General features: G+C 40.1%; 1 protein-coding gene across 1 annotated transcript in view; it reads right to left on the bottom strand.

Annotated features, from left to right (window-relative positions):
* The window catches only part of ptchd4 (patched domain containing 4), a 30,206-nt gene extending 27,677 nt beyond the window's left edge, over window positions 1–2,529 (bottom strand). Inside the window, exon 1 of the mRNA XM_082148202.1 lies at window positions 1,028–2,529. Coding sequence (XP_082004328.1) covers window positions 1,028–1,633 — 606 coding nt within the window. The 5' untranslated portion in view covers window positions 1,634–2,529. The remainder of the gene's footprint in view (window positions 1–1,027) is intronic.
* Window positions 2,530–16,887: the final 14,358 nt, after the last annotated feature.

Here is a 16,887-nt window from a genome sequence, read left to right as displayed (position 1 = left end):
ATTTATGATCAAAATTGGACATATAAATATACTACTACATACTAATGTTTATTCTGTTTGAATAATTCCTAGATTATTTAGATTATTGATGAATATAAGCAGTTTACAAGCATTTCTCATATAAACGCACCTTAAGCTCACATTTCCAGAGCTGGTCTTCCCAGCATGCACTGGGGCCTGAAATAATAATATGGTTTGACTGTTTCCCCCAAAAAAACTGTTGTTGGTTTATTGTCATATTCAGAAACTTGTTGTCTTTAGCATGATGTATTTGTTCCTCTAAAATGATCAGTTAGTTGATTGATATGAGTGTAGTGTGTTAAGGCATTTTAAGGCATTTTTGTGCCATAACTGATTCTCTAAACATTCATAGAATTTAGAAACCATACAAATAAAGGGGAAATTTGCTTTTAAAAACTTTTTTTTGAGTGAATACAACTTAAGAAACCTTCTTAGGGGAACTTAACAGTCATTTAAATTAATAATTGTTAGTAGCTCTTGTAATTCCAATTAACTCAATATTTTAGTTATATGTTTCAAGTTTTAATGCAGCTCATCTGATTGATAGCCTACTCGATTCTAAACAGTTGTTTAATTAATAGTACTGCTTATCTGTTGCCATCATTTTATTTATTAGATATAGTGCTCAAGGAAGGTACGTCCTCTAACATATCTGTTGTGAAAAAAATAAGATAAAATTCTAGATTCTGCAAGTGTTTTTTAGTGTACATTGCATCACCAGCCTCAGAGTGCAGTGCTGGAGAACTATGCAGCTGATTCAGATGTTGCACACACTAGAATACAGCAGAACCGGATCTATTCATAATTCTGATCGTTTCGTAATGTTTTATGAGGCACAGTCGCAATATGCCGAGCTCCCTTTTTGCAGTTTCATTGTTGCAATGTCGATCCATCGCACACAAAGGCTGCGTCTCAAAGCCCTCGAAAAAAACCGCTGTCTCGTTAGGCGGCTCGCGAGGTTTTGAAGCACACAGCCGCTGTACTCCAGACAATATATGTCTCTTACCTTTAACGTTGTATTTGGATAGCTCACGGGGACCTTGGAAAAAGTGCTGTTAGACAGAACAGCTAAGCGAATGTCTTCGAATATGGTGATGATATCATCCAGGAGGCATCTCTTGTCCCGGTGGCTCAGGACACAGAGATGCGCGAAAGTGTAATTGAAGCCTTTATAATTGACACGCATATCCAGGACCTTCTTGTGCACCTGGAGCACCTGCTCGGCCAGTTCCAGGATATTTCCCCCGGATTGGGCCAGTAGAATGAGTCTGCCATATCTGCCGGGGGTGTGCAGGTCCGAGTACAGCTTGTGCTTGGACTGGTCGATGGGGAAGAGGCTGTTGGCGAGACTCCTCTCGATCTTCGCGAGGCTGTGCGTCGGGGCGACCAAGATCTCCAGGTCCGTTTCGGGCTTAAACCGGCTCAGAACCGTGGATCCGAAAATAATGGTCAGGACTGCGGGGACGGTGAGGAAGAACACCGGATGCCTACTCACGAACAAACCCAGCCAGTAGAAAGAAGCTTTCAGCCCTCTGTGTATCACTTGCCGCAGCATCCTCCTCCAGATCCAGCTTGCAGCAGATGATGCCCCGGTTCTTCCTATGAAGCACATGTGACATGTGGCTCCAGTTCAGTCAATCCGTATGAGAATACTCACTACACCTGTGAAGCACTGCAGCGATTTGCAACAAGACAGTCAGATATTGATCACTATAGAGGCTTTTTGGTCCCATCCCTCCCCCTGATGTGTGACTGTTTCCCTCGCTTCTTCTGCTGCAACAGCAGGCAGCAGCCCCTGTCTGATGTGCATGTGTGCTTAATTCGGACTATTCGATCGGAGGCGCCTGATTTATGGGCTTGATTGTAACCATGTGCTGCTGTGTGCATGGAAGGAGGCACGACGGGGAAATACTGGCTGGGAGGGTGGGGGCTAATTTTAAGAACACGCGCGATTCAAAGCCCTTGCTGATCGTGGACTCACCTCTTGAAATAGTCACTCGATTACTAATGAATGAGGCATTCCCATCTTAAAGAAAGGGCGGCAGGCAGTCCATACACAATGCAGTTTTTCGGTGCAGAGACGATAAAAATAATGTTGACCTAAATATACGTGGCTACTCATTTAAAGTCCTTATGGAGTTTGCTGATGAAGTGACTTAGGCTATTTATCACGAACGAAACTTAGGCTATCACCATGAAACCAAAAGTGGCCATTTTTATTTTATGGAATATTGCAGTATTTATTATAAGTGATTTATCCGTGCATATCATTGTTTGTATTATGTTCCCTGTAATCTTTAATCAAAATAAGTTCCCATCCCTCTTGCAACAACTCTTCTCTGATGACGTGTTTACTGACGCAAGGGCGGGACAACCTGAGATCACATCAAAAACAAAACACAAAGATCCAAATCTAATCAATTTCGAATGGACAAAATCAAGTCCCACCCAACAAATTTCCTTGTCCAAGGAACCACTCGGATATACGTCACAACAGGGAAGAAAAAAACTTCGTTCAATCTTCGTGCATGTGATCTTCGTGCAACTTCTGTATCGTTGACTCTAATACTTAAGTTAAAGTTAGCCAAATATTGCATTGTTTATAGCATAAGCATTTATATTTACACATTTAAACTGCGCTTTCACACGTTTCACTACAAAAGATGTGCAATGCAATAAATAGACACTTCTTCTAACAGATGTTGTGTCGGTAACCATAGCAACAGTATTTTTACTTTCCATTATTCAGAAGTACTTTGACAAATCCTGACATTATTTATCATTTTATTATGACTTACACTACATAATATTTTATGCTATACTTTAATTTGGTGCTATCCTTTATTCACTAATGATTCAAAGACAAAGACAGGCCTAACTCTGAATAAAGCTCTCTGTAATATAATGGCATATCAAGCAGGTATTTTTCAATTTTTTTCATGATTGTCTGCATATTGTACAGCCTTCATCTCAGAGCTTCAATGCTCTGCAAAAAATGTCATGAAATATCAGCCTGCTGCGATTCTTCAGTACGAATACTGACTACTTGAAACATTGAGAACCTTTCTTCTATGTTAAAAGCTTTATGTTTTTATTTCTTTGTGGAGCTGAAGTATTAAAGCCTCTGAGCACAGCAGAACACAGGCATAACCAAAAATAGATAAAATAGAGCAAAAATAGATGGCTACTGTCCATATACTGGAAAAAAAGATCCCTATATTACCTCACTATTCTTTTATATGTATATATATATATATATATATATATATATATATATATATATATATATATATATATATATATATATAAAATAATTTCCCATTGTTATTTGTCATTTTCACTGATGTTCTCTTAATGGCAAGTAGGTGTAAGTAAATCCATAGTTCTAAAGAACTACCCATTTTAATAGTTTTAATAGCTGACACAAAACTTAGATCAATCTCTAAATAGCTATTATGGATGCATGTACTTGTTGTTTGTGCAATATTTTAACAGAAGCCCCTCATAAAATAATTTTCTGCACTGCTGATCATGTGTGACTGCAGAGATGACCTTTAATCCTATTCGGTTTCAGCTTCTTCATTACTTCTGTGTGGATGATGTTGTGTTTACAACCTTTGAATGCTTAGACATGATCATCAACACAAAATGACTATACTTTGGATGCTTGCTGTGAAAAGTAAGAACTTTGAGCACATCTGGAAGCAAAATAAGTAGAGAACAACTGCATTAAACAGACTTTTTTGTAATACACACAAAAAAAAAAAAAATCAAAGTCAATGGATATGTCACATTGACTGTCAATGGAGAAAGATGTACTTGTTAGCTAAATGCAGAAGCTAACAAGCCAAAGCACTGGATTAACTCTCTACGTAAATGTGACACGGCAGAAAGCAGCATGTTACCAAATAATTGGGATACACTGGGGACAGTCACAGATTAGCATGGGCTTTGGTGTTATTCCCCAGACTTTTACCAAAATGAGTGCACTCCTTTTCTTAGCATTAAACTTTTAACATAAATTTAGAGCCATCACTTTAGAGCAGTCACTTTCTTTACCACTTGACCTCAAATGAATAAGTGCATACAGTAGATCAAATGTTATGAAAGATATGCCTAAAACCAACACGTGACAATTATATGTATGTCGATTCTCAACACCGCCTACCCCTTGTAAGCACTGAAATTGGAAACATTTACTGTTCCATTGTAAAGACTACTGCAGTGTTGCCAGATCTCACTAGAAAAACAAGCAACCTGGTCTGGCAAAACAAGACAAAAACAGGCTAAATAAGCTTGTTTTAAACTCACTGTAAAAAATTATTTGTTGGTTTAACAAAAAAATTAAGTAACCTGGTCGCCTTAAAATTTTGACTTCATTGCAACAAAAAAGAAAATGTGTTAATACAAAGAAATAGATTTTGTTCTCTATCTTTTTTTGTATTAACTCAATTTTTTTGTTTCAATTATGTTTCCATCCACCTATTTTTTTGCGCATCTGGGATATCGCATTAAAAAAATATTGGATGGAAACTCAAAGATGCGCATACATCATAAAATGCTTCTAAAAACACATGCGCTCAATGAGGTGGATACATTTTTTATCCAATAAGAAGACTCATAAACTATGATGGAAAAACATTTACAGAATAAATCCTTCGATGAAAATCTCACAGGACTTTGCCTCAACAGAGAATTTGATTGGATAACTGGGCTAACCAGCAGACCAGTTTCAATGCACAGCATCTCAAATGTTAGTTTGATCATTCTGAAATGCCTGAGCCAAAGTCTGTCATCAAAATGATCCGAACGCAAGATAACATGCCAGCGTTGTTTGTGTTTCGTCTGCGTGCACTGAGTTGCAAGTCATTTATGATGGAGGAAAAAATAGCCACAGTGGATTCCCCGATTGCAGCAACATTCATTTTAATTACAAATATTTCGCGCCAATTTCCCAGGAAGAGATGATTTTTTTCACTTGAACTCATGGGATGGAAACTGCTTTATTTGCAAATGTTTTATGTGATATTCCAATTTTTTGCTCAAGTTAAAATCTTAACTGTGATGGAAACATAATGACCTTGAAATGTTATGGCAACCATGTTACTTACTTTTTAAATTTAAACCAACATTGTAGTTTTAGATGAAGAGCTTTTGCATATTTATGCATTATTGGGGAAGGTAAAAGGCAGAACCCCCCCCCCCCCCAAAAAAAAAACTATGCCAGTTAATAATGACATGAGTGTGGAACTCAAACAGCAGTTGTTGTGTTCAACCATATTTGATTGTGCTATGGAAGCCAGACACTAGCAAAATACATGACTATTCTACAAATAAGCCCAAAATTAACAACCGGCTGCCCATATTTATAAGTGATGAGAAAACATGCCCAAAGTTGCTTAGAATTAGCAGACGTGGCAACAGTGGACTAGAGATGACAAGAGAGAAATAGCGCTGAAGTTGGAGAGGGACGTGGAAGAAGAAAGTGTTGTGCAGTTGAGAGGAATCCCATATTTTTGCAGTCTCAGGATTCGGGCCTGCAGTCAAAGCTTAATGTGCACTTCCTGCCAGCCGCTGTTGCCAGGTGGTGTGCTTGTGCACGAGTGGCAGGCCAAACGCTCACACACATCTTAAAGTAGCTGTGGAGAATCCACATTGTGAAATTGCCACAAAATGCACAAATACAAAACTGGCACTGAATTTAATTCAAAAACCAGCACAAAACAAAATGTAGGCCAATGATTTCTAAAGTGGCCATCACTAAAAAAACAGAAGCCGGAGAAAATGACTCAGAACACCCCCCCCTCCCTAAAAATAGTTTGAATTTCCAGTGATGTCAGAACATAATAAGCCCTGTTTTAGATAAAGCGCACATATTTCTAATAACGCAGAGTGCTGCGTTATAAATACCAATGGTGTGATGCTATTTTAAGTCAGAAGCACAAGTGCAAAAGTGAAAAACAGGTGACAGATTGTGAATAACACACCACTTGAATTCCACATCATAGCCTGAGGCCACATCTGTCAAACATGAAGAGAGACCTGTATAATAATCCACTCTACGTTATTAACCTTAAGATCATTTATCCTCTACAGTGGGCTTCCTTTTAACATTTACAGCTATTCGGCAGAATCCTGTATCCTTTAAAATATTATAGAAAAAATATTTCACTAATATTGTATGGCAACAAATATAATTCTAAATATGTATAATATATATCAATATTTTTAATTTATATCACTTTTCCATTTAACACCTGTGTTTCTTCTACGGTTACGACCTGCAAAATAGACTGGTAAAATGATCTCATTACGATTCTTAACTTACCTTCCCAAACCTCGTCTCAACAAAGCTTTGGCCATTGATGAAAGCAGCCACTAACATATATGGGTTGACACAGAGCTCACGTTAGCCTCCAAGAGAAAAGAAATGACCCATCGTAATTAAAAGCCTCTTCCCTGCCATTAGCCCTCATGTTATTGGCTGCTGTCAATACATCCATTTCATGGGAGTAAGTAATCCCATGCATAATAAATAGCTAACTGGTTTAATGTAGTTTTAAAGAAGCCCCTAGGGCTCTGCTTATACCTGCTTATGACAATTTAGGACAGATGTTTTGTTCTTACAGGAAAGAAAACAAAACGCTAACTGAAACTTTCCAAAAATATACAGTAAAGTGCAAAAACAGAACCTCTTAAAAAAGTAAGAAATTAACAAATGGTCACAAAAGTAAATAACCTTTGAAAAATGCTTAGGCTATATATTTTTGGTTATAGCTTCATGAAAGTAAACTAAATAATACATGATGAGCTTTGAATTTTCCACCCATTAATTTTTAAGTTGAAAACATTAAGTTGCAATTTTCTGAAGCAGGTTTAAATATTAAGACAATATTAACAATAATAATAATTCTACCACAATAAATTGTTAGCAGATTTCATAAAAATTATGCTGTATGATTTTAACTGTTAATACAGTAGCCTACCGTAAAGGTCAAGACCTTTTACGGTTAAGTATGTTACAAATAAATACATATAATAGTTTGTCTATGGCTACATATAGAAGAAAGTTTACACCTGGTCACTTCGTGCGTTTTTACTGATCAGATAGCTATCTCATTTATCAAAACGATTCCATTTATACCTGGTGACATAGGTCTAAATGTGTTTTCGCAAAACGGATATAAATCCGATCTTCAATTCCCACGCAATATGCAGATTGGAGTTCACGTCACCAAAAGCAACAGATATGAGCTGCATTTTTTTGATCATCAGATAATTTCAAAATCAAAGACCGCAAGGAAAGAGCGGAAACAGCACTGGTAAGATCATTTCGTTTCTTTACTTTTAATGAATATGATTGTGAGTTGATCGTCTGCGACTTAGCCTACTTTCCCTTTGATTTGCGATAGTTTGCACGTTGGCTTGATGAATAGATCGCTCAGCTGCGGTGACGCGTGCTGCAGTAGGCTAACATGAAGTATAGCCTATAACACGCTCTCACTCGTTTATTTATTTTTAGCATTGTTGGGAGGAATACAATTTACAAATGTGGTTTCAACCATAGATATCCATAAAGGCTAGATGTCTTAAGGCGGAGTCACTTCCGGCATCACCGGCGGCCATCTTAACACAGTGAAGCTGTGAAGTAAGGTGAGTGATCAGCACGCACACAAATCCTCTTATCTCGCTGAAATCTTGACGGATTTACAAACGGCTTGGTTTCTTACAAACGTTATTAATGTGGCTATAATTCCGAATGCTTGAACATGTATGTTATAATTATTCATATGTATGCAGTGTCATAGCTACATCTCTGACGTTTATAACAAACCAAACCGCTTGAAAATCGGTAGAAAATTGAGCAAGTTATGGTTATTTAAAAGTACATGCATGTTACGAGTGAGCGAGCACACTGTGGTAAGATGGCCGCCATGTGCGGACGTCGACCTCCATTGGCCAGCAGCGTGCACGAGACATCTAGCCTTTATATGATATCTATGGTTTCAACAACCAGATGCATTTAGACTTGTCCATTTTCGCTTGGAATGCGTTTGAAGTGGTTTGAGCGATCGGATTTAAATCCGTCTCGAATGCGTTTCGGAGGTCATTTCGGATCTTTTCAGATTGCTATCCGAGCACAGAAAACGCATTAAGTGGTCAGGTGTAAACAGCCCCAAAAATAATCATTTTCCAAACCCAACAAACAGTAACACTATTGCGATTATCCACTTTAGACATTCTACTACCTTTGCAACATGTCAACTACCAGTCATCATGAGTAGTAGACTGTCTGCTTAATATGCTTGTGATGTTCCCCTAGCAGACATTCTACTGAATATGAGTAACTTTGCAAGTATGTCAACTTATTCTACTTACCCCAACAGTCTACTAATAATATAATGAGAGTTAGTTGACATGTAGTTGCAAAGTTACTAATAGTTTTCAAATCAAAATAAAGCATAACCCAACAAACTCCACATTAGGTCTACTCATAGAAAAAATAAGTCACAACTGAGTCTGTCACCATGATATCTACAATATCAGTTGCTAAACGAGTCTAAATCATGTCCTTAGCTAAATATTTCTTTCATATCCTCTGGAAACACATATCTGTTGAACACTAGACCACGAAGAATTCGATAAAACGAGTAACATAATGCAGCTGACAGAGAAGTCAGTTCCTGGCACCGCTGTTCAAGTGTGTACACTGTGATAAATTAATCAAATCGCGACTGATTGCTGAAAGAAACAGGGCTTTTCTCAGAGGTGACAGTGTGCTTTGCTATTGTTGTCAGTATTATGAATGGCCCTCATATGGTCCTGCTGCAGAATGTGCCTCGTGCCCAACAGAGTCCGTGCAACCTTGAGTCATGAATTGCTTTGGCTCCCACTCAGGAAAACAGGAAGCCCCACCTGCTGTTCAAATCTGATGTTAATTTCCCTGAGTAAGACTTCATTGAATAAGAGAGGCGGTAACTGGCTGTAATAGTGAAAGACAGCATGGACCTCCTCTCTGTCACTGCTGCCTTTGTGTGCACAATTACTACTGCATCAAAATAGTAGACACCATTTAACAAAGTAAGACTTTTTAAAGAGTTCCAGTTGGGTGAAAAGACCTTGGGAGGAACAGAAGATATTTTGTGAGACTCTTAGTATATTTTGCAGTGGTTTGTGACCCAAAAAGGGGTCGCAGGTCTCTTCTGATATGGTTTCGAATAGTAAAACAGAGACATTCTGTATTATTTACGCACCTTATTTACACCTTACAACGCAGAAGTAAACTATTTTCTTTGAATGTGCGAGACTTCCAATGTAGGCTAAATAACCAGAAGACAAAATGCAGTAAACTGTAAAACTATTTGTGCTACAAACCAGTGCTTTTATAATTATGACAATACATTAAAATAATATGGTAAGAAATACCAGTTTGCAATATTAAGCAGCAGAACGAGCCATACAGCTTAAAATAATTGGAAGCTGAAGACATCAAAAGCGATTTAATTTACAAATGGCTGTGCCCGCTCTTAAAATAAGGTAGATACTATTCAATCCTACAGTACACTTTTAAAAATATAGGTTCTTTATTGGCATCGACATTGTTCCATGAAGAACCATTGCACAAACGATTCTTTATAGTGGAAAAAGAATCTTTAGATTTTTAAAGTATTCTTTACACTAGGAAAAAAATGGTTCTTTTGAAAACTATTCACTGAAAGGTTCTTCGGGGCATCGCTGTGAAAACCCCAATTTGGAACTTTTTATTTGTTACTGTAAATTTTTACTGTACATTATACAATTTTTGTAATTGAATTTTGAAGTCACTGTGCGCATAGATCAATCAAACTTTCATTGCATGCAAGTGTGAATATGAAAATTCAATGTCTTGATATGTTACCGTTCAGTAATTGCACTCCAAAGCACCCTCATCAAAAATATTACCCCTAGTTAAATTTCTGCAGCAGTCCTTCAAAGCTCATTAATCATTTCACTTGTCATAGTGTATTTGCCACCCTGCTGACATTGCTTTTCTGGGAATACATTACCTTCAGCCAAGGGACTTCACCCACAGCGTCTCCCGCCGTGCTGCACTGCCTCATGTGAGAGTGAAATTCATTGGCAGGGGTTTCATATTTTATTGCCCAGTAACTAACGTTATAGCGAGCGGCACCAGTTAAAGGTTGGCGCTCTTGGCCTATCCCCATAAGTGAGTTCTCCTGTACAATGGTGACTCATCTGACTGGCTCAGTTTTGTAATACTGCTGAAACAATCATTTCAATGAAGGTCAAACGTAGCCTTAAGGGCATGTGTTCCAGTCTTTAACAATCCAGAGAACTTTAGAGCTAAAGATCTTCGCACATCAGAGTGACAGACTGGCTTTTGAACTCAAGGGGAAAATCTGGTGTTGAGAAATCTGTGTGAAAACTGGAATGTGTTACTCTTGTGTAAAAATGAGCCGTGTTAGAGAAAATGTGATGGAGAGTGGTTGAATCAATTGTAAGTGAAGCCTGAAACATTGCTGACAGCTTTCCTACAGTAGTTAAAAATGTAAAAAAAAAAAAAAATCAAAAAAGTAAATAAGGAACATCTTGTTTACAGGAACAAGAAGTCAATGTTGTGATCACTGTGTCAACCATTGCAAATTAGGGAGTGACTCCTGCATTTGGTTAATTATAATGATAATTTAGAAGATTCACTCTCCAATTTAAATGTGGTTGGCATTCATAAATCTATAGATGCCTGAAGAAAAAAAAAAATGAAAAAAAAAACTTGCCTGGCTATAGCTGGTTTAAAAAAAAAAAGTGTCTAAACCATCCAATAGACTTTCCTAAACAAAGTGATAGACCAGAGGAGGACTGGTCCCTCGACTGAGCCTGGTTTTTCCCAAGGTTTTTTCTCCATTCTGTCACAGATGCCGTTTGGGTTCCTTGCCACTGATGCCTCTGGCTTGCTTTGCTGGGGACACATAATATTCAGCAGTAAACTTCCTGTACTGAGACTATTGGATGAGAACTGAACTGAGCCGGACAATGACATCAGTGTTTTCTACAGAGTTGCTTTATAGTTGAATTTAACTCATTTCATATTTTATGATCTTTACACAGTTATTGAATGGAACTGAATCAACTCTGAACTGACCTCAGTCGAACAATGACACTATTGTCTTTGCAGAGCTGCTTCACAGCAGAATTGAATTCTGTTTGCATCATTGAATCATTATTTTAAAACTGCTTTGAAACAATCTGGTGTTAACCTTTCCTGTTTCTGTTTCCTAACCGTGGTTGGGAGACACAGGGGAGATCCATCTTCTCCAGGGCCGGAAATTCTCCTCCCGGGGTTAACTCCCTAAACTTCACGCTGTTTAGTGTGATGGTAGCATATAAAAACAAAGAGGCCGTCTTGCCGAAGAGTTTAGGAGCTTTATTTTGCTGGCTGCACTGAAATACACTGCACACAGCTAACGTTAACTACCTGCACCGGTCACCGTATCACTCTCTCACACTCTCTCTCATCCGCTGCTTCGCGGGGATCATCCAGGGGGGAGGGGCGCGCCTCGGACACGCGCACTCACTCACTCTCATTCACACACACACACACACACACACACACTGAGCTGTCCTAAACTAAACACATTGGAGGCACATCCCACAACACTGTATTGTTTATAGCTTGCTTCATAAAGTTCTCTGTATATTCCACACACAACCTATTTTGAATATCCAAACACATTGTATCAAAGTAACCTCTACAGTCTAACCAAAATTTTTATTTGGTCTCAGAAATCATTAAAAATGGTTGTTAATTTGATAGCTTTGTGCTTTTATATCACACAGTGTCTGTCTGAGAATTAACACCATGGAAGATAAGACTCCGCTTAATATGCCCTATAAAAACTCTAGCAACAATAAAAAAAAAAAATTGGATTAGCAGTTAGCACCAATTATTTTAGTCTTTTTTTTGTCCTAAAACCAATTGTCTTCCTCTGTGCTGGGGATATATGCTGGGGATATAGGCTCTTAGGTTAAGACAAATCTGTGAGGTAGACGTAGAAAGAGAAGACTAACATTTCACTGCTCAATTAAAGAATTAGAAACAAGCAGACCAAATCTAATTAGGAGGAGAACAAGGGTGACTTCATTTGTGTGTAGCTGCCATTTCTCCTGTCATACATTAGCACTGACAAAACATCAGAAAACTTTAAATGCTTTGGAAAGTATATACTCAAATGGATATTGTACGTAGAGGAAATTTGATCTCTCCAATGAGGCTGCATCATCACTTGTGATCACCAGCATGCAGTAGCCTATAAATATTGATAGCGAAGTTTGATGACTGCTATTTAAAACTTATAGTTGATGGTTGAATAAAATGAAAAGCTGATGGGAAGCTCAATAAAAACCATTTTAAAAGACGGTTTGCTGATACAAATCTCATAGGCTATACTCAGAAAGGAAAACGTAATGTTAATGTCTGTCAGCTTAATTAACTTTTCACACAGCAATGCAGAAATGGCAGTTGACAATGCAGCCTGCATTAAATTATCCCTTCCTTGAGATGGTGCATCAGACACTCAAGTTGAGAGGGACTTAGAGGCCAGAGCATCTCTTGTGTCTTTTCAGCTGACAATTAGAGAAGATTCACAATAGAGGAGCTGGAGAGTGATACGGCACACCAGATGCTGCAAGGCCTCTTGAGAAAGCATGCTTTTTTTTTTTAAACAGCATCTGCTCTCTCTCTCTCTGTGTGTGTGTGTGTGTGTGTGTGTGTGTGTGTGTGTGTGTGTGTGTGTGTGTGTGTGTGTGTGTGTGTGTGTGTGTGTGTGTGTGTGTGTGTGTGTGTGTGTGTGTGTGTGTGTGTGTGTGTGTGTGTGTGTGTGTGTGTGTGTGTGCATGCGTGTGTGCGTGTGTAAGTATACTTCAAACACTCATAGGTATTATTTTATCACTGTGTCCTTATTTAAAAACCCTTAAATGGTCATTTTGCTGATAAGGAATCTTCATTTCATACAAGGTTGCAACTCAGCAATACTGCGCTCTGTTTTCCCTACATGGCTAATATGCCTGACCTATTTTTATTAGAGGACATTAAGAGTTCTTTGTGCTTGTCTTTGACTTTGTTCTTGGGCATGAAGAAAAACTTTTTTCTTTTTCTTTTAGGGTTGTCCTAATGCTTGGAAAAAAGAGGCTTATTTTTCCCAGGTGAATGTTGTTGTTTTTTCTGTTTAACTATGCAGAAATTCAGCAACAACCAACGCTCCAGCTCCAGCTTATTAGACTCTTGCTTTTTAACAGTGGGAGTAAGATTTTTTTTCTACTGGCCCAGTCTGGCTGGTTCAGATTTGTACTTGTCCTGGCAAAATTGCACAAAAAAAAGTTACTGTTTTCATTTTTTTTACCCATGTAACCTAGTAAACAAGCAGTGCTTTAAGTTCCTTTTCGAGGGAACTCGCCCTGCATCGATGACGCTTTGGGAACGCCCCTGTCTCTCTCAAGAGTGCATTCTCTCTCTTATGAACTGTCTGTCGCAATTCAGAGAGGGGGCGAAAGTACAGTATCGCACATGTCTCAGACTTTAGGGTCTTATGGCTTCGTCTATCCAGCTTTCTCCCCTGGGACTCCTGAGAATGAGAGCGTTCATGAAATGGGTTTTGTCACTCCATTTCAGCCCAATACGCGATCTTTGCCGCTCTGTAACAGTGATGCGCGCCTGCTCGCCAGCTTTGCGCCACTGGAAGAGCGTGGAGTTTTACGCACAGGGAACCCCTCAGGGGAGGGTTATGATGCGGAAAGTTGTGATGACAGATGTGTCCTTAACAGGAGGGCAGAACAGTGAACGGTTTGTGGCCGAGCAAACTATGTTCAGCACACATAAATTATTTAGAGCTTTTGACCATATGGAAAGCTCTGAATTATTTTCTGCCTCGCCTGCAGGGACATCATGTGCTCGTACATTGCGACAATACCACGGCAGTGGCTTACATCAATCGTTAGGGCAGCGTGCGCTCGTCAAACTTCACGCTCTAGCAGTGAAGCAGACCGGTTTTCCTGTCGCTATGCGTGACTCATGTTCCAGGCATTCTGAACAGAGGCGCGGACCTTCTATCAAGGGGGAACCCAATCTACGGAGATTGGCGCCTCCACCCTCAGATAGTGGGCATGATTTGGAAGAGATTCTAACAGGCAACCGTAGATCTATTCACCTGTGCCTGATAATTCCCACGTTGGCCAGGGTAAAAGAGAAGTGCCTGTCTCTCATTTTGATAGCACCCAGGTGGCCCAAAGCACCATGGCTGGCAGAGATAATTCCTCTGTTATATGCCGAGCCGTGGCGCCTCCCCCTCTGCACAGAGTGCTACTGTATGCTTTTCCTCCCCTGTGCCTGATAATTCCCACGTTGGCCAGGGTAAAAGAGAAGTGCCTGTCTCTCATTTTGATAGCACCCAGGTGGCCCAAAGCACCATGGCTGGCAGAGATAATTCCTCTGTTATATGCCGAGCCGTGGCGCCTCCCCCTCTGCACAGACTTACTGTCTCAAGCGAATGGGGAGATTTATCACCCCAGGGTGGCTTTCTGGGCCTTGCCCGTGAGAGGACGAACTTAAGCGCACTAGGGCTTTCCCCGTGTGTGGTTGCTACTATACAGAATGTCAGGGCCATTTCTACACGGTCCTTATATGGCTGTAAGTGGGTATATGTGTTTGAAGGGTGGTGTGATGGGCGCAGTCTCGCATCATATCAATGCTCAGTTCCTGATATTTTGTGTTTCCTTCAAAACCTTATGGATAAGGTTTCATGTCCTGCATGTGCACAGCAGTTATGTGTGTGCATCAGGATTGCAGGTTCATGATTATGGGACATGTCAGGCACTGCCTCCCTTTGGCAACCGTCCTTCTCTGGCTTACAGAACCTCACTGTGAGTGTATTGGGCAATCAGGGAGCTGTCGATGTCTCTCCCATAGATGGATCTCGAACACGAGATGATGAAAGAGAACAATAGGTTACTGCCGTAACCCTGGTTCTCTAAAACATAGAGTGGAGAGATCCACCAGCTTTGCCCCGCTTGCCGCACGAGAAGCGAATATACTTACTGGAGAACAGCAGCGCTTGCAGGCGTTATATGCCCTCAGGTAAGTGGGTGGGGCCTTACCTGGCATTGGCTTCGCACTTCTGTCTGTCTAGCCAGACTTGGTGCAATTGGATGCTTCTGCAGAGGTCAGGTACGGATGCCCTTCCCATAGGTGGATCTCTCCACTCGATGTTTCAGAGATCCGGGGTTACGACAGTAACCTATTGTTTCCTTCGTGGCACCCTGAGGCTGAGGCCTACAGTTCATACCAAAGTTCCAGCTTGGGATCTGGCTCTTGTTCTAGAAGGTTTATCTGTCGCTCCCTTCGAGCCTCTTGATTCTGTCTCAAAAGTTTTGGACCCTCAAAACTGTGTTCCTTCTAGCCATTTCCTCACTAAAAAGAGTAGGAGACCTTCAGGCCCTATCGGTATCTCTTTCGTGCCTTGAGTTTGCACCCGGGATGGTCAAAGCATTCCTCTATCCGAAACCCGGATATGTACCAAAGGTTCCAACCAATGTACCTGGCTTTCTGTCCTCCTCCTTTTAAAGATCAAGACCAGAAGAAATTGAACCTCATCTGTCCAGTCAGAGCACTGGACACTTACGTCCACATATCTGCCCTGTGGAGAAAGTCTGATCAGCTGCTGGTATGCTTTGGGCCCCCTAAGAAAGGCCTTTCTGCATTCAAACAGAATGTTAACAAATGGATAGTTGAGGCTATCCCTCTTGCATATGAGGTTTTGGGCCAGCCTTCACCTTTGGCCACTAAAGCCCATTCTACTAGGGATGTGATGGCCTCCAAGGTCCTATTTTTTGGGGTGTCCCTTCAAGAAGTTTGTGATGCAGCAGGCTGGTCTTCACCGCTCACGTTTGTCAGATTTTATGACCTAGACATGGATACCCCTGGGTCTAGAGTGACAGTTTAACACGACAGGTTCTTGGCCATTCTTGGCGTCCGGGCATTTTCGTTCCCAAAGCATCATCGAGGCAGCGCAAGTTCCCTCGAAAGGGAACGTCTCAGGTTACGACTGTAACCCTAGTTCCCTGAGTAGGGAACGAGACGCTGCATCACTTTGCCATACTTCCTATATCCCTGTGATCGACTTGCTCTGGCCTTATCGAAGCTAACACCGGTCAGACTGGATGTACTTTTATCCTTTCCTGGTCATGACGTCACCCGCCCGTGATGTTCATTCTCGCCATTGGACTAGTTGACACATGTGCTTCAGACGCAATCACGCAGGGGCGTTCCCAAAGCGTCATTGACGTAGCGTCTTGTTCCCTACTCTGGGAATTAGGGTTACAATCGTAACCTGAGACAATTTTCAGGTAGGTATTGGAAATATACCGAAATTTAAAAAAGTAATCAAACACGGAAAAGTCTCCTCTGTGTAAATTATAAATTAAATCTAGATTAATTAAATAACATTAATGGCAAATACGGCAGCAGGTTTATTGGTCACTGTCACTTTAAGATCTGACACACATCATATTTTCTCACAACTCTTTACGTTCATTTAACACTTTTTAAGTCATTTAAGACTGTGCTTATAATAATATTGTGTATTTTTGTCTGTCCAAACTTGAAAGAGAACTCAATGTAGCACTGGCGCTGCATTCTGTGCATTTGGGTGTTTGTTCACAAAGAGCCACTTCACAGACTTTTTTTTTGCGTCTTCTTGTGCTTGAATGGTTTAGCTATACTATGGAAGTCAATGGAGCCCTCTTTGGTTACCCATATTCTTTAAAGTATCTTCTTTTGTCCTCATCAGAAGAAAGAAATTCATACAGGTTTGGAAC

Source organism: Leuciscus leuciscus, assembly GCF_965113295.1.
Source record: "Leuciscus leuciscus genome assembly, chromosome: 19".
Classification (NCBI taxonomy): domain Eukaryota; kingdom Metazoa; phylum Chordata; class Actinopteri; order Cypriniformes; family Leuciscidae; genus Leuciscus; species Leuciscus leuciscus.
Note: the sequence above shows the minus strand (reverse complement) of the source record. Positions and strands in the feature narration are given on the sequence as shown.